This window comes from Nyctereutes procyonoides, unplaced genomic scaffold (assembly GCF_905146905.1).
Source record: "Nyctereutes procyonoides isolate TBG_1078 unplaced genomic scaffold, NYPRO_anot_genome, whole genome shotgun sequence".
In the NCBI taxonomy this organism is placed as follows: domain Eukaryota; kingdom Metazoa; phylum Chordata; class Mammalia; order Carnivora; family Canidae; genus Nyctereutes; species Nyctereutes procyonoides.
In genome coordinates, this window is record NW_026575133.1 from 48,024,497 (window position 1) to 48,050,085 (window position 25,589).

General features: G+C 38.6%; 1 protein-coding gene across 1 annotated transcript; it reads left to right on the forward strand.

The window, feature by feature from the left end:
* The first annotated feature begins 1,407 nt into the window (after nucleotides 1–1,407).
* LPL (lipoprotein lipase) lies at nucleotides 1,408–25,217 on the forward strand. Its single transcript, XM_055299860.1, has 10 exons — nucleotides 1,408–1,626; nucleotides 8,263–8,432; nucleotides 12,988–13,167; nucleotides 14,514–14,625; nucleotides 15,375–15,608; nucleotides 17,031–17,273; nucleotides 19,455–19,575; nucleotides 20,316–20,498; nucleotides 21,512–21,616; nucleotides 23,670–25,217. Coding segments are annotated over exons 1-10 (1,416 nt in total). The 5' UTR covers nucleotides 1,408–1,559; the 3' UTR covers nucleotides 23,671–25,217.
* The last annotated feature ends 372 nt before the right edge of the window (nucleotides 25,218–25,589 follow it).

Sequence of the window (25,589 nt, forward strand, 5' to 3'; positions counted from 1 at the left end):
TGAAGTGCAAGACAATATTTTGTATTGTGGCGTTTAATGCATCAAATTAACAACAGAACTCTATTTTACAGAATAACAAATTTAGAATTATTGCGGTATTATCAGGTGTATTTCATTTATAAGGAGAACTTAAAATGTGAGCCCAGTTTAATTTCTGTGACCTTTCATCCTTCTTACATACAAATGTAGATGGAGATGGAATGAGTAGAAAAAATAAAGATATTCAGAGAAATAATTCAATATAGACAGTGAATTGGAGGTTTTGATTTATGACCCTGTTTCTCAGATGTAAAGTGTGGAGTATAAAGATAATTGTTTTTCTTGGCCAAAGCAGATTATTTACATTTAGAAAGATATTTGAAAATATTCTGAACATTTTGGCAAAAAATACAATATCTAATGTGATTTCATTATTCTTATTTTACTTGCATACCTCAATACATTTTAATAGGTCTATTATTATTAAGATATAATTCACATACCATAAATTTCACCTATTTAAAGTACAAGTCAATGTTATTTAGTATATTTACCCAGTTGTACACCCAAAACCATAATGTAATTTTAGAACACTTTTTTTTATCACCATTCCAAAAAACATCTCCATTGTTCCCCAGCTCCGAGCAACCACTAATCTACTTTCTGTCTCTAAGATGTGCCTATTTGTGGATTTTTATATAAATAGAATCATACAATATGTGTTTTTTTGTGACTGGGTGCTTTCACGTAGAGTAACAATCTAGTTTCATATTATTTGACCTCAATAATCTGTCTCTAAGGATAAAACGCTATCCTTGGATTCCTTTATGAGCTTGAGGGTCGCACATAATTTTCGCCAGAGAAAATTCAGAAACTAGTTAGAGCAAGCTTTTCTCCACCACATAGGCTAATCCATTTCGCCAATGTTAATACACCAGATTGTGCAAACCTAAGCTGCAGAGCAATGTGTGTCCATGGGGTCCCTAAATTGACATTTTCCAGGAGAATTTTGGGAAAAAACAAACAACCAACCAACAACAAAAACATTGCAAGTTACAAACAGAAGCCAGCAAAAGAGAAGCGCAGTTTAAGTATTGATCGAATGTACTTTAGCAGCTTAACTTCCCCTTCTTGGAAAAGTGGAGATCCTTGACAGTATTTAACATAAATGCATATAAATCTGTGCTTGGTGCTGGTGCAGGGGGGCCCTTGTGAGACAGAGCCCTTAGGAACAGCAAGTAGAAACCTTACAGAGAAAGCTAATTTTCCCTTCTGCCCTTTTCCCGTCTTCTCGATGGCAGGGCTGATCCTCTTTACAGTTTGCTCAAATACTTGGAAGCGAATTTAGGGCCCTCCCCCCAACTTATGATTTTATAGCCAATAGGTGATGAGGTTTATTTGCATATTTCCAGTCACTTAAGCAGCCGTGGAGTGGGAAACAGTGTCAGACTCGAGTCTTCCTCCTTCTCGGAGGGAACCGGCCACTTCGGGCTGCCCTGCCCTCCCCTCTACAGGGCGACTTGCCCCACCCTGTCCGCGCGTCCGCCCTGCCCCTGGCTCCTGCCGAGGGACGCCCCGAGATGGAGAGCAGAGCCCTACTCCTGGTGGCCCTGGGCATGTGGCTGCAGAGTCTGACCGCCGCCGCCCGTAAGTCCCGCGCGCGGGCTCCGCCGCACCTGCCGGCTGGGTCTGCGGCCGCCGCCGCCGCGGGGAGCGGGCAGGAGGGGCGGCGGCGCTGCAGGGGCCCGGACGCTCCCCGAGCGAGCCGCGGGGCTGGATCCGGGGGCGCCGCGCGGGCACGCTCCCGCCGCTCCGGCCGCCCTCGTCCCGCGCGGTCCCTCGCCACCTGGCGGCGGCCGCGTTTCCGGGAGTCGGGGGTGGCCCGGGGGCGGGACGCGGCCCTGGCGGGAGAGGCGCGCGGGCCAAGGTGACCCCGGCGCGCGGCCGCGGGGGCGCGGGTGGGGAGGGGCCCCGGGCGAGGGGGAGCCGAGCGGGGGGCGGAGGCGGGGAGGCGGGAGCCCCGGGGCGCTGGCTCCCGGCGCGGGCGCGGGCGCAGGGGTGGGGGGGCGCGCGCACCCTCGGGGGCCCGGGGCGCTCCCCGCGCGCGCCCCTCGCCGCGGCGCGGGGGACCCAGCCCTGCGCGGAGCCCCCTGCACGTGGCGCGGCCGGCAGCGGTCTGCGTGCGCCGACAGCCCCCGGTCACCGCCCCGGCCCGCCGGGTGCTGCGGGTGGACGCGCGGCCCGAGGGCTGCGAGGGTCTTTCTGCCTCGGAAGACAAAGGCCCCGCGCGGCACCTGCCCGCTGTGCAGCAGCCCCGGGCCCTTGCACCTTGCGTGGCGCACGGAACAGGCCACGGCCACCCAGAGGCGACCGAAGCAAGTCCTAAAGCCAGGCGACATTTCCTTCTCCCTTTCTGGTGAAATTGCGCTCAGGGCAGCGCTGCCTGGACGTGCCCTCAGGCGGCCTGGTTCAAGTTCTAGTCCTTTGTCCTGACTCTGAGAGCAGCTCAAAGTGCATTTCAGCAAGGGGCTGTAGAAGACCCTTTCTGTTAGATTCATTTTTAAAAATGCAGATTTCAGGGTAGCCCGGGTGGCTCAGCGGTTTAGCACCTGCCTTTGGCCCAGGGCGTGACCCCGGAGACCCGGGATCGAGTCCCACGTCGGGCTCCCTGCGTGGAGCCTGCCTCTCCCTCTGCCTGTGCCCTGCCTCTCTCTCTCTCTCTGTGTGTTCTCATGAATAAATAAATAAAATCTTTAAAAAAAAATGTAGATTTCACCAAGTCTGAGTGGATAAAAAGACAAGTATCTTCTCTGTGTTTAAGAACACCGAAGGTTCAATCAGAAAGTCTTAAGTATCTTATATAGTGGCAAGTTTCCTTCCATAGTGTTGAACTCTGCCCCAAAAGATGGTAAGAACTAATTCCATATTCTTATTTCAGAAAATACACCATGGTGTAAAGTTACTTTTACCATAGAAGAACACACAAATATGTGTTATCCACAGTTTGGTTGGCATTTAAAAAAAACCATTTTATTTATTCGTTTTAAGAGAGAGGGAGAGGGAGAGGGAGAGAAAATATAAGGGGTGGGGAGGGGCATACGGAGAGGGAGAAGCCTATGGACCCTGGGATCCTGACCCGAGGGAAGGCAGACGCTTAACCCAATGAGCCATGCAGGAGCCCCTGTTCTTGCTGGCTTCTTAGAAGTTCAGGACCCTACATTCCTGGTCTAGTTAGTGTCACCTCCCTGGATTTAAATTCCTCAATTCTAAAATGAGGAGTTCAGACCACACTCAAAATTCTCTTAAGCTACTCTAATTCATATTCTTCGGTTTAAATGGACACTTTGTGATTGATGAATTAAATTGGATTTTAACCAATGCATGCTTTAGCTGGCTGTAAATTAAGGGAGGATTTTTTAAAACGATTTTGCACTTTTTGTTTTTGTTTTTTTGAGAGCAGGAGTGTGCCGGGAGGGGGGTGTTGGGGGGGGGCAGAGGGAGAAGGAGAGAGAGAATCCTAAGCAGGCTCAGCACCCACTGGCCAGCAGATGCTGGGCTCCAACTCAGGATTCTGAGACCAGGACCTGAGCCAAAATGAAAAGTCAGATGCACAACTGACATAGCCACCCAAGAGGTCCAAGGGAGGAATCATTTTTAAGTAGAATTGAAATTAATCCTTCCTATTCTTCCCTCTCACTCTCACTCCACCACTTCCTCCCTTTATATTATGCTTCTCCCATCACAGCAACTTTCCCCTCCTTTTCTCCTCCAATGAATTAATCTAGGAATGTAACAATTTCAGAGCCAAAAGATAGGAGTGTGAGAGAATGGCAAACAGCACCTCTCTGGGTTCTGACTTCATTTATTCTGGATTTTTTTTTTTTTCTAAGAAGAATGTGAGGCTATGAGGCACTGCCCTCAGGTTCTTTATTCTTGAAGCCACCTCAGTTTCTGCAGGGCCTCATTAGGGAACTTGGAGCTAGACAAGGAGCATATGGATCAGTACTCAGTAGCTATAAGTCTATTTGACCTGCCACAGTGAATTTCCAGGCTAACATCTAAGTTAAATATGATGGGCGATGACAGCAAAATAGCTGATGCCATTTGCAAATGGAGCAGAGCTCACCCCTGGAATGATTGATTGATAGTATTGAAAAGTGCAAGTCAGACACAGAGGTAGAGTTACAATGGAAAAATTTCACTTTCTTCCAGCAATGTGTTTTTAGCTTCGCCTTCCTTCTTTGCTTTATTCCAGGAGGAGAAATTGGGCTATATAGTTTACTGCTCCTGTTTTATGAACATTTTTCTCTAAAGAAATGAAAAGCAAACCTGTTAAATAAGTCACGAGCAATTGTCTATGTTGGAATATCTGAAAAGACCAATCAATTCAGTCTGAGGATATTGATTTTCTTTTTCCCCTCACCAAATCTTATTTTGTTCTCACCCATTCCATTTGGTTTTTGGCATTCTGTAGAAGCTGCCTGAGTCCGTTAAGTATGACTATCAGTTTCAGAGAGAAGGTAAATTATTGATGAAGTCCTTTAGGTATGTGTATAGTCGGGTAGAAAATTCAAAGAGAATTTCATTAAAATTGAGGTCTTGTGCCTCATGTCTTCATATGCACACTAATTGTATCCATCGGATAATTGTGAACTGACTTTAGACTATCTTTTATGGGATGCTCAATGTTCCTTCTTTTCTAGGAACAATACTGTACCTTCTATAAATTTACCTTTGAAATACTTTGATCTCTTAACATAATTTCATCTCCGTAAGTTATTATCCACATTAAGTAAACGTCCTTGTCTTTGTTTATACACTTAGAATTTTAGCTATTTAAGAATTTAGAAATGAAGATTACATAGTCAAGGAGTGAATTAACTTGTAACTTACCCCAAATCTTACCTTAGTGCTGAATAAGGACATGTCTGATGGGAACAGGTTGGTGTGGTGATGCTGATGTGATAAGTTGAATTCAGAATGGAAGCTCTTATGAAGGAATATACCTTAGGCAATCACCCTTCCACTATTTTAAGGCCTTACTTTCTAAGGGCACCTGATAAAAAAGATCCTTACCCCCTTAAAAAAGATAAGTGCAGAGTCATTAATACCATTTTTATGTATGGAAAACAATACTTCACTTAGTAACAGTTGAGTCAAATCAGTTCATCTGCCAGCCTAAGAGCAATCCCAGTGTATACTGGGACAGCTAAACATATTGAGTGACCCACATCAGTTGTGTGAGAAGGTGAGACTTGGAAAGTACATTCATCTTTAGGATGCTGAGACACTCTTACAAACACTAGTAATGTGAAAATTTCTATCAGAATACCAAAGAGAAGGAAAGATTGACTGTAATCGCTAATAACATTTATGATTTCATGTATAGAACTGACATAGAATTGAAAATATCACGAAGCATATAGAATGGTGCTATCTTCTTGTCAAATGCTTCATTACGCTTTCTGTAACTTAAAATGAAAAATAGGTTCCTTGAGAAGTGAAATAAAAATCTCCAAATACAAATTTGTTTGAGAATGTAGGAATTTCCTATTTTTTTGATTCAGAAGTTATGTACCCACAGGAAATGTTAGTTGTGAAAATTGGACCTCTCAAGGCTATGCAGATAATCTGTACAGGAGCTACGAATTTTTTTTTGAGAGAGAGTGAGCCCATGAGCCCAAGAGGGGAGGGGCAGAGGGAGAGAGAGAACCTTAAGCAGGCTCTGCCTTCAGCACGTAGCTGACATGGGTCTTGATCTCATGATCCTGAGATTATGACCTTAGCCGAAATCAGGAATTGGTGCTCAACAGACTGAGCCATCCAGGCGCCCCAAAATCAATGAGTTTAATAGACCTTTTTTTTTCATGGAAATATGCAAAGCTAGACTTAATAGTGTCAGAGAATATTTTTAGTCATTTTAAAACCACCAGCAACATGAGGGCTACATGCATAATTCTAGGGAAGAATAGACCAAAGTGAGTGCCATCCTCTGGAATTGTGCCAAGGCAATAGTTTTAAATATCAGTTTGACAGGTGGTGGGTGAAATCTGTCTGCCATGTCATTTGGGTGATTTCTACCTCAAAAAAAATGGTGATCAACTGTTAAAATATGATTATTGAGGAGGGATGAGTTATTTGATGTGGAGAGATATGGGATAGGTGAAACTAATTTAGTTTTACATTTTCTAAAGTACTTTCTAACAATAAAAAAACTCTCTTGGGCATTGAAAGCAGAGTAGATTAAAAATTTACGATATTTTTTTCTACTATTAGGCAAATAATAAGGCCACCAGAATACTTCCTGGTTAGGAAGGAAAAGGAAAACCTACATCTTCAAATAAGATGGAAGGCAGAGTGTATTTTTGATGGGTCAGTGGCTTTCAAGTGCAATATGAAAATGAAAAAAGCCTTAAATATCAATAGTTTACCACAGGCTCTTATTTGAATAACTTATTTTAGAATGTTCAGGTGCTAGAAATTTGTGTGTATGTGTGTGTGTGTGTGTGTGTGTGTGTGTGAGTGTGTGTATGTGATCAACTTGTCATCTATAAAGAATTGCTTAGCAAGACGCTTGGGTGGCTCAGTCAGTTGGGCGTCTGCCTTTGGCTCAGGTCATGATCCTGGGATCCTGGGCTCCTTGCTCAGCAGAGTCTACTTCTCCCTCCCCCTCTGAAGCTCCCCCTGCTTATTCTCACTCTCTTTCTCTCTCTCTGTCTCAAATAAATAAATAAAATATTAAAAAAAGAATTACTTAGCAAGTAGCCACAGTATTGCTTAAGGAATTTTAGAAAATAATTAAAAAGGAAATGTTGGCCAGCATTCAGCTAATTACAGGATAATCCTGGTTTGAATGCCTATATCATTATTTTTTTTTTTCATTTTTTGGCCTGGCTTTGCAATGTTATTTAAAATTTCAGATTTTCAACATTTGAATTGTGAGAAGAGTGAGTTTAGATTAAGAAATTAGAAGTACCGGTTATTTATCTTCTGAGTTTTAAATAGAGAACTCTAGGGGCACCTGAGTGGCTCAGTGGTTGTGCGTCTGCCTTTTAGGTCTTGATCCCAGGGCCCTGGAATCAAGTCCCACAGCAGGTTCCCTGTAGAGAGTCTGCTTTTCCCTTTGCCTATGTCTCTGCCTCTGTGTGTCTCTCATGAATAAATAATAAAATTTTTTAAAAATAGAGAAATCTAAAATCTACAAAAATCTACCTTCTTTTTTTTTAAGGTTTTATTTATTTATTCATGAGAGACACACACAGAGAGAGGCAGAGACACAAGCAGAGGGAGAAGCAGGCTCCATGCAGGGAGCCCTATGTGGGACTTGATCCCAGGACCTCGGGATCATGCCCTGAGCCAAGGCAGATGCTCAACCGCTGAGCCACCCAGGTGTCCCAAAAATCTACCTTCTTATAGTAGTTTTAATTTTTTTTACTTGTCAAGAAATTAAATAATTTCCACTAATATGACTTCCCTTTGACTTGTCCACCTTGTAGAAGAGTTTGATTTTATTTGAAATGCAATTTACTTCAAGTGTTCACTATAGTATTAAGTGGAAATTTATAAAAATTTAGATTTATTGTTAAGAGAGTCAAAAGGTAGGCTGAAGTTTTATTTCTCTTCTTATCCACGTTGGGATTAACTCTGAAGAGTTAAAGTAGATTCTTTCCCAAATTTGCTTTGCTATAGTATTTAAAGCTTTGACTTTGTGTGAAAGACTTCAGATACAAGAAATATCGGAAAAGAATTAACCAGTTCTCATATAGCACAGGTATTTCTGAACAACCCGCTGAATTATTTTTTAAAGCATTTTTAACTGATTTACCTTGCTATGGGGGCGGGATCAATTTTATACAAAAGTTTCCCTAGGCTTCCAACTTTTCTTATGGCTTATATTTTTAAAAATTATGCTAGTGTAAAGGAAACATTTCCTCAGGCCTATTATATAATATTTTGAAATTATGCCTTGGATGTAACCAGAGATTGAAAGAGGCAAATAATACATGAGATAAGTGGAACTTTACCATGTAAGAGCCAATAGCCAATGTTCTTTAGGAGAATGAGTTTTGAATTGTAACCAAAAGATTTGGATTCTGGTCTCTGTCAATTTTTTTTCACCTGAATGGAGGATTAGTCATTCTCCATTCAGTCTACATATATTTAGACAAAATAGAAACAAAAATAGCATCAGAGGTAGTTGCTTATAAACCTAAAACATACCATTCCAGCAAATAAAACAGACAACCCTCCAATTAGCCACCTCTCCAACTTTTCCTTTTTCAGGAATTCCAGGAGGAAACGATTTTGTAGATATCGAAAGTAAATTTGCTCTAAGGACCCCTGAAGACACAGCTGAGGATACCTGCCATCTCATTCCCGGAGTGATAGAATCTGTGGCTAACTGCCACTTCAATCACACCAGCAAGACCTTTGTGGTGATCCATGGCTGGACGGTAAGACAGTTTCTTAGGGAAGGAGCACATTGGGGTAGACCAGGCATCTGACTAGCTTGCTCCAGTTGTTGGGAACACCATGATGAGTCTCCATATCCCGTATTTCTGCTTGTTTTCTGATGGCTTTGTTCTGAACTTGAGTGCAGGCAATTCTGGCTGGGGTGAGGACTGTGGAATCTAAAATTACAGGTTCATAAGTACTTCCCCCACGTAGGGCCATCCTTCATTTTACTATGGTACTTAGTTGGTGCCCTCGAACCAGCCACTCTTATGAGGTGAGAAAACAAGGCTTTGCTCAACTACAGAGCAGAATGTAGGTTATAGCTTTAGGATGCCCTTGGATACCTGGTGTGATCCGGATTCATGCAGCACATTATCAAAGGTCTTCTCCTAAGGGAGAACTTGTCAGAAAGAGGAGAGTGTTGGAGTAGAGTGAGGAAGTATTGATTCTGGTTCTGGCTTTGCCATTTTCCAGCTCTGTGATGTGACTGATGCTACTTCTCGTCTCTAGGCCTCAGTTGACTGATGTGTAAGACAAAGAGGTTAGACTCTGCTTCCAAAATTCTTCAATTGTAAACTTTCGGGAACTTTTTTAGCCATGAAAGAAGGCTAGCGAGACAGGTGTCATACAGAATGATTAGAAAAAGTGAAAGCTGTGGTTACATTTGGTTACAGTTACTTTTACTTTTTTTCAACTAATATTTTTTAAAAATTTAAAATTCAATTAGCCAACATATAGAACATCATTAGTTTCAGATGCAGTGTTCAATAATTTACCAGCTTAACAGCCAGTGCTCATTTACTTTTACTTTTAAAGAATATGAATAAGTGATAGGGATTAAGGAGTGCATTTGTTGTGATAAGCACCAGACGTTGTAAGGAAGTGCTGAATCACTAAATTTTACATGTGAAACTGCATGTTAGCTAACTGGAATTTAAATAAAAACTTCTTAAAAAGAAAAAAAAAACTTAAAAAAATAAAGACTATGATTAAAGTACTGCCTTCTAAATACGCCAGACATGTACTTTCCATGGTACAGTTCTTATGTAACTACTTCAGTTGGTGGTTAATATTTTCAAACCAAAGTGAGCAGATTTCATTTTTTATATAAAAAGGACTTATATAAAATGGGAGGTTAAAGAGAAATAATCCTGCCATTATGTCAGAGCTTGTGAATATAGTAATAGATACTAAATAAATTCTAATGAGATGAATTAGAGAATGATTGACAGATTTCTTTTTTTTTTTTGATTGACAGACTTCCATCTCCATTCTTTTCCTGTGTAACTTAAGTGCCTTTCTTATTAACAATCTAGAACAATTGCTAGACTTTTATGGAGATGAAGGCAACTACTAACAGAATTTACATGGACGTTTATTTTTAAAAAATCAGTTTACTAGTTTAACATTGTAAATTACATATGTTATGATAAAAATACATATTAAAATTCTTAACATAGGTCTTTTTATAAGAGATTTAAATAAGTGGTAATCATTGGTAGTTTTAGAGATGTTTTGATTGTATATAGAACTTTAAATACTTTTTGAAAAAGTATAGTAAGCTTAATAAACATTTTATATGACAGAATAAATTGAGTATTTAAATCTTATCCCTGTGAGAACTTGATACTTTAGGAATTGTTGAAAAGCATAGTTCCTTCTCATACAAAGATGAAATGGCTAATTCAGTATTGGTAGACAGTGCCAATTTCTATCATTGATCCACTAAGCCCACCATATTCTTTACCTTGTGTGTCCTGACATTTTAAGTCTCTGAGCTCAGGTGCCAAGGCCACCGGCTGTGGTATGGAGTCTCATCATAAAGAGCTGGTTGGTCTATGCAATAACTAATCCAGATACACTGGGTAACTGATCTCAGCTTATTTCAGTGGACTGCCTGGCTGGTTCAGTTGGACCACCTGGAATGAGTGGACAGGAGGACTTCAGTTCAGCTGTGTGTCTTTGAAATCAAAGATTTCAAAAATTTGTGCTGATTTAAGGAATCTCAGAGAAAAACCCTAGTAAATAATACCTTTTTAGAGTTAAAAAGGTGATTGCTTGGGTTTTCCACTCCTTTGCTGTTCCAGGTCACTTACAGCAGTATTTTTATGTTGAGTTAAAAAAAAAAAAAGAAAGGATTAATTTTTAGGCAGTCAATAAAAGTATCAGTCACTGTAGGAATAAGTTGGGTTACCTGCTCTTTGACAGATTGCCTAACTTGAAGATATTGATAGTACAGAAAAACTTACAATAGGGGCTTAGAGCAAACGAGATTTTTCTGCCTTATGTGAGGGAAACTGTTTAGCATCTCAAGATCCTAAGACAAAGGGAAATAAGGAAATTCTGCAGCTTTTCATGGAAAATCCAGAAGAATGCTTAGTGTGCATTAGTGCACACATCCCAGATTACAAGTTGGACACAGCTGTCCTGCAGCTTTGCCCCTGCTTAGGTCTCATAGACCAGAGTTCTCATTGTAGTAGGAGGTCCTCAAGCCTGGCTGAAAGGATCAGTAGTTAACATTGCATTCTGATCACCTGACATCATCCTTTCTTGAAAAGATGCAGAGGGTAGCAAATTCCCAAAGCTAAGAGAGGAGAAGGAGAGACAGGACCAATTTATCAGAGTTTTGGGCTAGGTGGTATTCTAACTTGTTCCCTCAAAGACCCAGGCTGCACTTAAGACTTTTAATTTTTATTTATTTTTTATTTAAATTCAATTTACCAACATATAGCATAACACCATTGCTCATCCCATCAAGTACCCTCTTTCACGTTTAAGACATTTTAAAGCAGCCTCTCACTGAGACAGGTTCAAAGAAGTTTTTTTATTTTTTTAAAGATTTATTTATTCATGAGAGACACAGAGACACAGGCAGAGACACAGGCAGAGGGAGAAGCAGGCTCCATGCAGGGAGCCCAACGTGGGACTCGATCCCGGGTCTCCAGGATCAGGCCCTCGGCTGAAGGCAGCGCTAAACCGCTGAGCCACCCGGGCTGCCTTCAAAGAAGGTTTAAATGAGTTTCTAATGGGCTTTAAAACTTTTTTTTCCCCTCTTCATGCTTGAAATGGCAATAGCTTTAGAGCTGGTATTATATCACTGCAAATAGATTGGAAGTCAGAATGGATACAAGAAGACATTTATGAGGTGGCAAGTAACTTCAGGATCATCTGAACCCAACCCCTTTGTTTTATAGGTGGCCTAAAAGGTTAAAATAGTGCCTCCATTCATAGAAGTAATTATTGAAGAGCTGGGACTGAAACCAAGATCTCCTGGGTTTCAGGCTTGCTTTTTCCTACCACAGGGCACAGCAATGAGTTGAAAAATTGTGCAGTTGTTAGTATCAGGAGCTCATGTTTTGATAGTTTTAGTCTAGAAAATAAACTAAATAAAATGGAAACATATCTGAAAGAATCCACTATATAAGATCAAAATTCCAAATGAAGTCTCTTGGTTTGAGAACTCATGAGTCCTATTTTTTGCTATTGGAATTATTCTAAGAAAAATATAGGTTTTATAGGTCTCCCTTGAAAAGTTACTTTAAACATGTATTTCAGAACCTTCTTCATTGAGTACATATTTAAGTAACCTTTACAGTGTTTACAACATGATTTTCTCTCAGGTTATGGTAAGGGCAGGGAGACTTGGGGATTTGAATCAGGTTACTGCTATGTTTGAGCTCAGGGCAAGACAATGCACAGTTTTCCAATCTGCAGTTTTTAAGTGTGTTTCAATTTTTTTAAAAGTATGCATCTTTGCAGAGGTGTCCGATGCCCTCCTTGAAAACTTAAAATTTTACATAAATAAAGTTAACTTGAGAACTCTTATAGTTCTTTCGATTTTAAATTCGGGAGCCTTTTTAAAACAAGAAGCAAAGATTTATAGTTGCCAGTCTCCTTATCTCCAAACAGGACCAATCTAATAATTTGGGAAGTGTGACTATTAAACCTCATTAATTTCTACTTTGATAATTAAGAATTTGAGAGAATTATAAAAAAAATCTAAACCAAAGCTGATCATTTTCTTATATATTAACAAAGAGATTGCCAATAGAATTTACCTTCTGTTAGGATAGTACGTTTAAAACTTTTTTTTAGCACATCTAATGTTGTATGTAAATGACTGTTTATAGGAAAAAAGTATACTTGCATCCTCCAAAATAATGCATTTGTGAAAAATGTATTAGCCTAATTGAATGTAATTAAATTTATTTTAAAATAGTCTATAATTCTGCAGAATTTTGACTTATTCAGATGGATCTTTCATATAAATTATTGGTTTTACAGAATTTATAAAACAAGTTTTTAAAAACTGATGGTGTAAACCCTAGTCTGCTGTTCCTCAGCTCAACACATCCCTTCTTTGGCATGCTCAAACTTGTCAGGCACATCTCTGAACACCCTTTTGCATGATTTGAATTTTCTTTCTGAGGTGGTGGGCTTCCTTTCAAGTTTGTATGTTTGTTTTCTTTCCATTTAATATAAGTGTATTAGGCCGAGATATCTATGACAAGTTGTAGGTGGGTATTTTAGGAAAGCTTGTATCATCCTTTCCAGGTGACAGGAATGTATGAGAGTTGGGTGCCAAAACTTGTGGCTGCCCTGTACAAGAGGGAACCGGACTCCAATGTCATTGTGGTGGACTGGCTGTCACGAGCCCAGCAGCATTATCCAGTGTCTGCAGGGTACACCAAGCTGGTGGGAAAAGATGTGGCCAAGTTCATCAACTGGTTGGCGGTAAGGACTGGGGGAAGAAGACATGTGTCCAAAACATATCTCTTCACTAGTACTGAACAAAAAACTGGTTTTTATTACTTTTCACTTAAATATAAATATTTTCTGGAGCATTTCAAATCTTCAGAATAAGCATGGGCCTTTTTTAGCCAGAAAGCAGCATTATGATAAGAATGATAAAACTGTAAAGTCAAGCCATAGTCCAGCCCTGCCCTATCCTCTGATATTTTCATAGTGAATAGATCTGGGGAGACCAAGAACTAAGTGGGCAGACCGGACAAAAGCTTGTTATTTCAGGGCAGAGAGAAGATGTCATATTTAGCCAAATCTTTCTCTACCAGTTGACTGGCACATGGAAATGTTACCCTGGCTTTGACCCATTAGAATAGCAATCTTTTTCACGAAAAGATTAACAATACCCATTCCTTAATGTAGATTAAAAATCCAGATTTTTGTTGAGGGTTAGGGGACTGATTGATTTGAGCTAGGAAGAAAATGTCAGGGAAGGTCTGTAGCATATGAAGTGGCTAAGGGTGAGGAGTTCTGATTTAGCTGCCACCTTATCCACTTTATTCTCTGATGCCATCCTCTGAAAATTACCTTTGAAAAGTATCTTGGGGTTGGCTGAAAAAAAAAAAAAACCTAATACTCTGATGGGGCCCAATTATTTAAGCCAGATACTTGGAGGTAAAAAATAAACTCTGTTTATTGGACAGACCATTTAAAGATAAAAGTTCTTTTCTTGACTCTTTTGCTTGTCAGAAAAGTGAACCTGGACAAATCAGATCATCTGCATGGGCCTCAGGCTTCCCATCTGTTGAATAAAGAGGCTGGACCATGTGTGTCTATGGTTCCTTCTCCCTGTAATATTTTCTGGTTTTAAGTCATTTTCTGACTAACCTTAAAGAATAAAATGATTTGGGTATTTAGAGTAGGGAATAATGGGTTAAAGCTAAATATCTGTTTAATATATGTGTGTGATTTACAGATAGTTTATCTACATACAGACACACACACATATATACACTCACGTATCTACATATAAATATATAGCAATACATATATGTTTACATGCATACATATATTTTCAGATATATGGAAATTCAGATTTCCATATGTTTCAATTTCAGATGTATGGGACAACTTTCTAACTTACATATGTTTTTAAAGAAAGAGAAAATATCAACACTAGAATATTTCTTTGATCTATAACACAGAATTAAAATAAGTTGAGTTAATTTTCAGCATTGCCTGTATTTCAAAAACAGTATTTATATTCATTTTTTCATTTTAGCTTTGATCTTTTGTACAGAACCATAAGAACCCCTTTTTCTTTTTCTCTTCCAAAGGAGGAATTTCAGTATCCTCTGGACAATGTCCATCTTTTGGGATACAGCCTTGGAGCGCATGCTGCTGGCATTGCAGGAAGTCTGACCAATAAGAAGGTCAATAGAATTACTGGTAAGAAGGCAATGCCAGTAGATTTATCATAGAAGAGTTGAGATGCCTGTCATTCTGAAAGAGAATAGGATGCTTGTCAAATTCCCATATGTATGTGATGTTCCTCTTTGTTTGCCCGGACATTTGATTATCTTGTGGGAGGGCTCTTTTTCTGGAGTAGGACAGAATATGAGCCTTTGCTCTCCTGGGCTTACCACCTACTGTCAGAAGAGAAATAGAGTTAAGCACAGACTGCCCAATGGAGTCCCTGGGAAGCTCATTTCCCTCCTCCCTCTGCTCTAGCCTGTGGTGGCATATTGCATGTATGTCACCTCTCATATCAGTGCTGGGAAAAATGGAAAAGGACTAACACAAGAGGCTGCTCAGAAAAAGGAAGACACTCAACCAGGGCAAAGGCAATGGATGCTTTGGCACGACTAGAGAAAAAGAAAGAACCCACCACTGTTTGAAGGCCTTCTCACCAGGTTCAAAAATAATTTATAAAAGAGGATCTTCTTGTCCTGAATGAAAACTGCTATTTAATAGCTAGTTCAAGAAACTCAAATTCCTTTTAAAAGCGCTAAGCCTAGTTTTGATATTCTCTGTAATCTAAGGATCCAATCACTACAGAATAAGGAGCTAATAAGAACATATGTGGCTGCCAGTTACAATTCAAATGATGAACAATCCAATGCTAAGGTGAAACTAATGGAGGACAAAATGAATGGGAATTTAAGTATCTGTGAGGACTTTTTTTCTCCCCCATTAAGGTCTAGATCCAGCTGGACCTAACTTTGAGTATGCAGAAGCTCCAAGTCGTCTTTCTCCTGATGATGCAGATTTTGTAGATGTCTTACACACATTCACAAGAGGGTCACCTGGCCGAAGTATTGGAATCCAGAAACCAGTAGGACATGTTGATATTTATCCTAATGGAGGCACTTTTCAACCAGGATGTAACATTGGGGAAGCCATCCGTGTGATTGCAGAGAGAGGCCTTGGAGGTAACTATGATTTAGAAGTTAATTAAACTGTTTCGTTCTTAATTCTTACTGATCCAGTCTCCTACCCATTCCCCACAAGTAAGTAGTTTCAATATATACATTTAGCCAAGAAATGTTTCTGAAGAAGCTATCGTATTCAGCATGATTACCTTTACAGCCTTACTACTACCTTTGGTCAGACAGACACTTTTTATTTTGTGTATTATGTTGTAGACTACACTGAGTACTGCGCTTCCAGAAATAAAAGAAAGGAAAGGTGAGATCTACACAAGAAAACTCCACTGCCTTGGATAATAGCAGGATAAAATGGTATCTGGTCACATGTTGTTGTACTTTGAATGAATGTGGTTGTGAAACCGTAAGAGTTATTTTGAATTTTACTGAAAGTAAATTACATGTTAATTAGCCCAAATTCCTTTTGACAGCCATTTAAAGGACATACAAATAAGAAACAAATCAGGCACACCTGGGTGGCTCAGTCTGTTAAGCATCTAACTCTTGGTTTCAGCCCAGGTCGTGATTTCATGGGTCATGGGATCCAACCGTGCATGGGGCTCCACCCTCAGTGGGGAGTCTGCTTGAAGATTCTCTCCCTCTGGGCCTTCCCTTACTCATGTACACACGTTCTCTCTCTTTCTCTCTAAAATAAATAAATAAATCTTTAAAAAAATTTTAAAAATCCCACCAAATCACTATTCTCTAACAATAAATATCTCAAAATTTAAGGGAAAAATGCAATTTAATATTATCTTAATATTTACTTCAATAATTATGTTTGTATTAAATTTATAATTTGTTTTAAGGGCTTTTTTTCATCCTTTGTGGGCAATGCAACCAACCTATAGTCAGTAAGCTCAGGTCTTTTGTACACAGGTTTTAGAAATTACAGCTTAAGTTACTATTTTCAATAGTTATAAAAGTTTATGGTAAGCGATACACTTTTATTACATTGCTAATTATTTCTGTGATTCATTTAACGTAAAAACCATTAGCAGTGATACAACCTTCAATTATACATAGTATCTATGATAAAATACTTTTCACTTAATATTTCTGCCTTTCATGATGTTGTTTCTGGAAGCATGTAGAAATGTTTTATGTTTTCAATATAAGAGAAGGATGTAACAAACTGGGGAAGTCAGCTTCTACCTTGAAGTCTCTTATTACATTTCCATAAACATACAAATATAAGACAGCAGAAAAGGCAAAAGTTCTCTGCATATTTGCAATTTTGACACTCAGAGCTGAGAAACTGCCACCAAGAATACCTCCTTAAGAGGACTTACACTCAAAAGGTCATAGGCCTAGATCCTGGGTAATTTTATTCTGACTACACACCTAAGCTAGTTTAGACATGTAAGATGAAACACTTATTATGGACTTTCATGGAATTGAATTTTCTTTGTGCTTCTTTCTTCCCAGATGTGGACCAGCTAGTGAAGTGCTCCCATGAGCGCTCCATTCACCTCTTTATTGACTCTCTGTTGAATGAAGAAAATCCAAGTAAGGCCTACCGGTGCAATTCAAAGGAAGCCTTTGAGAAAGGGCTCTGCCTGAGTTGCAGAAAGAACCGTTGCAACAACATGGGCTATGAGATCAATAAGGTCAGAGCCAAAAGAAGCAGCAAAATGTACCTGAAGACTCGCTCTCAGATGCCTTACAAAGGTAGGCTGGAGAATGTTGTGAGTAGGGAAGATCAATTTGATCCTATTTTTTATCATGCTCATTGCCTCCCATGTACTGAGTCTGTCCATTGCAACGGAGGTGGCAAGATGATGTTACTAGACTCTGAACCCTTACTTGTATTTCTATTGATAGAGATGGAGTTACCCTGGTCCATTTTACTGAAGCTCCCAATTCCCATTGCCAGTAAGGCCCAATGCACAATCTACATTACTCTATGCAGCAGCCTTGCTTGCCACCCTCCTCTTTGGTTGTGACCATTAGCATGGGCCAGCCCATTAGTACCTGGCTCAGATTTAATTTGAAACCATCCATCTATCCAGGTCAGCAAGCAGACTGTGGCCCATGGGTCAAATCCAGCCCCCCATCTGCTTTTGTAAATAAAGTTTTATTAGAATACAGCCACACACATTCATTTTTGTATTGGCTCAGGGTGCTTTCTCTACTACAGCAGAGTTAAGTAATTATAGAGACTGTATTGCCCACAAAGCCTAAATTATTTAGTATCTAACCCTTCACAGAAAAACATTTGCCAACTCCTAAAGTTTGTTTTATTATTTTTTTAAAGATTTTTGTATTCATGAGAGACACACAGAGAGGCAGAGACATAGGCAGAGGGAGAAGCAGGCTCCCTGCAGGGACCCTGCTGTGGGACTCGATCCCAGGATCCTGGGATCCTGACCTGAGCCAAAGGCAGATGCTCAACTGCTGAGCACCCAGGCTCCCCTCCTAAAGTTTGCTTTAAATGAAGGCAAAAGCTATCTGTATTTTAAATTCATCTATTCCTGAGAGGGAAGAATATATCAAACGTCTAAGATATTTCCATTTTGTCATGAATTTGTACCAGCTGAACTTCAAACTTGGCAGTTTGTTTAGAGCAAGATTTATAGGGATTGAAGGGAAACAGGAGAAGAGATACCAGGGAAATCTGGCAAGAGGAACTACGACCCGAAAAGCTAACTTATGTGGAGCCCAGGTAGAAATCCGAGGGAAGGGATGGCATTGAAATACAATTTTCCAAGGTAAAATATATCTAGTGGAGGCAACCATTAGTTAAGTGGTTTGTTAGAACCTCTACAGCAGTGCATTTGGTGGCCCAAAGGTCTGAAGCAGCAGGAATTCAAGGAAGCCTTTTAAGCAATGAGGAAACCTTTGTTTCCTTGACTCTTCAGAATGAGAAACTGTGTGTGAGGTATAGAGGAGACTGGAATCTTCCGAAGACTTGGGAGATCTCGCTTATCACCCAGGCATTCTGCTCAGTGCCACACAGGGCTCCATCACTATTCACTATTCTTGGGGGAACTTTGGCAGTCTCAACTTCCCCTGCTCTGACCTGTGGTGATGCCTGCAAGGGCTCCATTCAACCCCAAACTCGGTTTCTCTTCACCCTTTAGTAGCTGTGTGTTAAGCCTGCGGAGTTTCCTATCTCCTTAACCTCCCTCATCCTATCTACTCAGGGTTTTTAGTAGCGATGCGGAGAGGAGAGAGGAAATGTAGAAGTCCAAGTATCTGCTTCCAGAAGCTCTCCCTAATACAGAACACATCAGGAACCAGCAGTCTTTATGGCCTCACAGTGATTCAATGACTAAATTTGATTGTGAACCTGCTATAATATCTACTTTGTGCTAGATGGTGAGGGGGATAAAGAATATAAATGTGATCTTCTGCCTGAAGGAATTTACACATAGGGTAGGGAGTCAGACATACCCATAAAACATGAAGAAATACAGTCACATACAAATGCCCACGTCCCATTAACAAATGTCAAATACGCTCCATACAGATATTTGGGGATAAGATGTCCAAGAAAGGGAAGAGTTCATGGAGAAAGAGTCATGGGTATTTTGGCTACTTGATGTGATCTCCATTGTGTCCCATCAAAGGTGACTACTTTCTAGGACTGCTTAGCAATTCATACACAACTGGATTCTTCCTATTGACTACAACCACACTTTACTGAAAGGGAGTGGAATTCAAGGTCTGTATTTTCTAGTAACAAACACTGTGTAGACCTGAAGAAATCTTTCCAAACCACACAGATAGTCATGCGTGAGCACTTCCTATTTAATGATTCAGAATGGTTCTGAATTGCCTGCTTATTTGGGGCTGTGGTGTTTGCATAAAAACTGATTAGCACTTGTTCCCTACATTTTCTCCTTACAGTCTTCCATTACCAAGTAAAGATACATTTTTCTGGGACCGAGAGTGATGCACAGACCAACCAGGCCTTCGAGATCTCTCTCTATGGCACTGTGGCTGAGAGTGAGAACATCCCTTTTACCCTGTGAGTAGCCACATGGTTTTACCTCCAGCACGTGGGCTTAAATGGCACTGCTACCTGCTATAATCATTGGTCTTTAGAACAGAAGAAGAGTAGGACACTTGGAAAAGAAATAATTCGAGTTTTTTTTTTTAAAGCTTTATGGCAAAAGATATCCATTACATTGGTACCTATAATAGCATGGATTAGAAACAAAATAAATATCCAACATTGAGGCAATAGTTAAATGAGTTGTGGTTTAAAGTCAATAAAATCAATCTATTTTCTAAAAACTATAATTATAGAAAACCAGGTAAAATATGGCAAAAAATGGAAGGTAAAATATGAAATAAACAAAGAAAGAATAGAGAATTATATATATCCTATGATTTTAACAAGGTAAACATGTTCACATAGCAATATAGATTGGAAGGGGATATATTAAAATATAAATGTCTCTGAATGATTGATTTATGGATTTTTTTTCTTAAGAATTGTATTAAATCATTCATACTGTTAGTGTAAAAGTTAGAATAGATTAAAAGGGTGTAGATATCTTTTAAAATACCCTGCATGCCATTGATCTTCATCTTGAGTATTTTGTTGGACATTTTTTGCATTTTTAAAATATTTCCCAAACAATAAAGCTATTTATGTCTTGGGAGGAAGAAAAATGAAAACACACACACACACACACACACAAAAACCCAAAACAAAAAAACTTGTTTCAAAACTAACCAAATATGCTGATTTTTTTTCTTCAGGCCTGAAGTTTCTGCTAATAAGACATACTCTTTTCTAATTTACACGGAGGTGGATATTGGAGAACTGCTAATGTTGAAACTCAAATGGAAGAGTGATTCATACTTCAGCTGGTCAGACTGGTGGAGCAGCCCTGGCTTTGCTATTGAGAAGATCAGAGTAAAAGCTGGAGAGACTCAAAAAAAGTAATTAAATTTATTTTTCTCCATTCACTTTAGACTCACTGCATCCTTACCTAGGGATAATGGAAACTTCAACACTTAGGTGGAATTTTAGCAAGGTTTTTCTTTAAAACTATATCACCTAGGTAATTACACCTATAATTTTGAGGAGGAGCGTTCTTTTATTGTCATGCTATGGAGGTATAATATTTCTGAATTTCATGGAAAGAAAATATAATCCCTGAATTGGTCACAATTATCGAGTGAGAGCTAAGATTTTAAGTTCAGGATCTCAGCTTTTCATTTAACACTGTCTCTTGCAAGCTCAAAACACTTATGGAAAGAATTTCAGAGATGTTACTTTGACATTCAAAGATTAAAATAAACTTTTTCAAGAAGAATGAGATTCTAAGGTAGTCTTATCCTGTCTCCCCACCTGCACCTCATATATATCTATAAATTAATTGCATCAAGAGCCCCATAGGATTTAAAACTTTTATACTAAATGTATAGGGATTTTGCAAATTATAGTGTTAATAAAAATGTTATTGTTAATAACAATGACTCTTTAAATTAGGATTGATAAATTTTTTATCTTTGGTCATTTTCTTTTATAGCAAATAAAACACATAAAAACAAAAAAGGAGGTGGATTGAGAGGCTATGCAGAGCATTTGCTTTTCTAACAGAACAGTTGAGGGATGGTTTGTGAATTCCTGAAGGCAGATACAAGGATACAAGATAATGATCTTGTATCTATCTCCTTGTGGTGAAAGCCTTGTGATTTTAAGGCTGCACCAAGCTGTCTATATGCCTGTCTGGACTGATTATTGTTGAACAGTGGGTGAGGCCCTCAAATTCTGAATCAGATGTGTCGCTGACCAAAATGGCCTGATTTTAAACAGTTTATTGGAAATATCAAAATAATTAATCAGAATGATCAGGTGGGATTTAAATAGCCCTAACCAAATCATATATTTTTTGAACAACTGTTTCTCTTTTCCTATATGACATGTTCACATTCATTTTCTTCTACAGGGTAATCTTCTGTTCCAGGGAGAAAGTGTCTCATCTGCAGAAAGGAAAGTCGTCTGTGGTATTTGTGAAATGCCATGACAAGTCTCTGAATAAGAAGTCTGGCTGGTGAGCATCATGGGCTGAAGTTCCTTGGGTATCCTGAGCTTGCAGTTAGGGGACACGGCTTTGTACATTGCTCTTCATCCCGTAACTTAAAGACTTGCACTGATTCTTGTGGCTAGAATCTTCAAGGGGTCTTTCTTAGCTTTTCTGTATATACATCGGACTGGCCCACTTGTTTTGGGCAGTATTTCCTCTTTTTTCTTTCTCTTTCTGTTCTTTTATTTTACTTCTTGCACTACTACAAAATATTTACTGCTGCTTTTTTCAGTACTGTATCCCTGCTACCTTTATGGATCCTGTGTGCAGGGCACACAGCACGGTAGTCATCATTGTGGCTGTGGGCATACTTCCTTCAGGGGAGGAAAACATCAACTATAGCACATAATCCTTGGTGTTCCAAGTGGCAGCAGACTCTAGGACAGAGAGCCAAAGGGTCAGCCACCAAGCACCCATCTCAAAATCCCCAATGATGGGGAGCTAATGGAGTTAGAATTTAGGAGATAGTTTTCTTTTCCATCTCAAAACAATCCCCTGGCTTTTTCCTACTTGACCTTTAAGACTAATCATATGGCAGCTGAATCTTTCCAGAGTATCAAGACTAAATGGAGATTAAGCATGTGACCATCCCCATCCCCTCCTGAATTCTCACATTATCTTACTTTCATTTCTCTACTAATTCCCTTGCCAGATACCAAGTACTAATGGGTTAGAAGCATAAGGGGGAGAAGCTTAGATCATGTCATACAATCTAGGGACACAAGAAACAATGGGAAAGGCTGGTCACAACATTATCTAGAAATAGAAAAAACAATTGCTTCTGGTATGTCTTCTCTGTTACATTTATAGACAAAAGTAGAGAGTAAGAAGTGCCTAATAAGAAAAGTATATTAAAACCCTATGTAGAATGTCTCTATTATTTTAAATTTCTATTTCATGTTATAATTTATCCATGATAATTATAGATTATGGATTATGGATAAAGTAGGAGAAATAGGCTAAAATAAAATCACTGTAACTATACCCCAGGGACAACTCCCAATTAACACTTAAATTTATATTCTTTCAGACTTTCTCTATGCATATATAACATTTATTTTTTTTTCATTTCTTACAAAAATAGAATTGTGACATACACTTTGAACGATAAGGTGAAACCACTTGATTAAAAACATTAATGTAAGAGCACTCAAGATAAACTTGAAATAAAAAATAGTTAATGGTATTAAGCCAGGCAGTATAAATAAATTTCTATCTGAGTGGAGACTGTTCTACTCAGAGGTTCTTTGTTTTGTTTTCCCTCATCAAAAAACTGAGAAAATTTTATATTTGATTTAATTTTTAGAAAGGGACTCCCATGTGAAGTTTTATACATGCATTTATGTTGCATATAAACGTACACAAACACACTTGTACACACATATTCTCCCCAAATCATCCATAACTTTAAATCTATATGTGAATGTAAAAGCAAAACCTGAAAAATTAGGAAATATATCCAGCTGTTTTAAGAATATTTCTGGTCATATTTTTTATATAAGTCACGATCATTTATCTGAGAAAGATTAATGATACATTCCTCATCTGTTTATAGGATTACTGAGACCACAGATATTTAGGTGGCTTTTGTTTTATACATCTGAACTTTATCTAGGAAGTAATTATGAATCAGACTAATAACCTTCTGCAGTTTCCCTCTTCTGTGACTAAATTAAAACAAAAGTTCTCTGTCTCTTATCTTCTGATATAACTCTTTAGAAGACCCATCACAAGAAAAGAAAAGAATCAGGCATTTCATTTGACAGGTTTTAGGATTAAGAAATCTTAAATGATACCTTCTTTGAAATCATTTGGTTCAGTCTTCTAAAAATGATAGTCTTTATTGGGACACCTCTAAATAGATCTTAGAGAGTCTTTCCTGCCATTATCCACATCTGATCCCACAACCTTTGTTCTGAACTTCCAGTTGAATACTTTCTCATCATGAAGGTGGGAGGGAAGATGGTTGTAAAACACTAAGCAAATAATAAATTGCCCTTCCTCCTCTGCTTTTTCTCAGAACCTGAGCAAATCTACAGAAGGAAGAACAGCACATAAATTCTATGAAGAATGAAGTAACTTTTACAAAAGATGCCCAGTGCTTTGGGTGTTTCAAAGAGAATTTTACTGAGTATTAATCCCAGCTCTGTCTTTGTTAGTTGTTTTAGGATACAGTCTCAAACACCCAAAAAAGTGGCTAATTCAATTTGAGGAGTATAGTGGCCAAATAGCACATCTTCTAACTTTAAAAGATTATAGATTTGAAAATCACTGTTTTGTCTTTTGAGAAAGAAATTAGACTGTTTTGGCCCATGGGAAATAAGATGCCTTCTTTATCTAGTGAGTTTAGCCATAGCCTAAAATTGAGTAGCATCTCATATTTTAATTGGAAGTCTGCATTTTCTGGATTGATATCTTCTCAAAGTTTTCTTCAAGTCTGAAAATAGAAAGTGATTTTTTTTTTTTTTGGTGGCATGAGTTGGACCCATTTACTTACCAGTCAAAACATCTGACTTTTTTTGGAATGATTCTTCTCTTACCATTGGGTTCTGTGTTGCCCAGGAGTTAACTAGGGACTAGTGACTTAGGGAGAGGAATAGAAAATGAAGATGATAAATCACTGAAACTTTAAACCTTCCCTGCAGCTGGTTGCGTCATTGCTAAGTTACAAATTAAAAAAGATATAAAATTCAGACCATTTCAGTCTCAGTAGGCTTTACAGTTTATTGTTTAATCTCTGCCCCTCTTGTCTCAAGATTATATTTTAACAGTGTTTTCTAGGTTGGTGTTTTACATGAGCTTGTTATTGTCAACAAACACATACTTTTAACTATGGGGGAAAGAGATGATACCACAATTTCATTATCAGACTTCAGAAATTATATTCATCAATTTGAGGTCATTTAATATCCAATAGGCACTATTCCATTTTAGATTTATCTCAGTCATGCTTCAGTCATACTTTGAGAATGTCTTTTTCTTCTTTGGTTTTAAAGAAAATATGTATTCAAGGTCATGCATCATGTAAAGTCTTATAAATTTTAGACAACGACCATTTTTACTAAGTTTAGAGGTGAAAGTATTTACCCATTAACAGTGCTAAAAACCATCGTGGGCAATTAAAAGAATTCTCAATTGCCACTGCCACATGGAATGCCATGGGAGATGTTGTTTTTAACAACTAGTCAAGAGTGAGTGAACAGTTATTTATAAACTAGCTATCATATCTTCAGAATGATCTATATCTTAATATAAATCGATAAAGAAGTAAAATGTCTCAAAGGCTATTGCTGGGAATCCAAATTGTGAACATGTGTGGGTATCTGAACATATTACTCATATATGAAATCCCACATGTACATTTATTATTCAGCATACCTTGGAAAGCAAATAATCAAGGGATATAGTATTAGGATGTATTGGAGTAAAAATTATTCCAGAGGTGCTAGAACTTCAGCCCTTCATTTGAGAAATATCATTATGCCTATACAAAGTAGGATGAATGCTGTGATTGATGTCAGCCAACTTGGAATGAATTTTCTCTAAAAATAAAATATTGTGAGATTTATTGTTGTCATCCCCCTTTATTGATAATTCATTAATTTTCTGGATTTGGGTTTTGAACAAGTGTGCATAAACTTGAGAAAATATAAATCCAGTCAGTAAAGGCCCTAGGAACTCTGGCTTCTGCAGACTTCATTATACATATATATATGTATATGTATATGTATATATACATATATATATAATAACAATGCTTTGGCTTTAAATGTTATTTATTAGCTGTAAATATATGTGTGTATGAGTAAAGGGAGATTGCATATTGGAAAGGTTTTGGGTAACTACATTTATAGACATGTGGTGCTAACTTTGTACATGTCTTTGTCAGTGACAGTCTCACTGGGCCAACTTACTCTTATGAAATAATACCATAAAATAG

Bases quoted from the DNA above. Each gene is read 5' to 3' on its own strand.
- LPL (XM_055299860.1), top strand. From the start codon at position 1,560: ATGGAGAGCAGAGCCCTACTCCTGGTGGCCCTGGGCATGTGGCTGCAG. The intron at 13,168-14,513 runs GTAAGGACTGGG...TCTCTTCCAAAG, and splicing joins AGTTCATCAACTGGTTGGCG to GAGGAATTTCAGTATCCTCT. The intron at 19,576-20,315 runs GTGAGTAGCCAC...TTTTTTCTTCAG, and splicing joins GAGAACATCCCTTTTACCCT to GCCTGAAGTTTCTGCTAATA.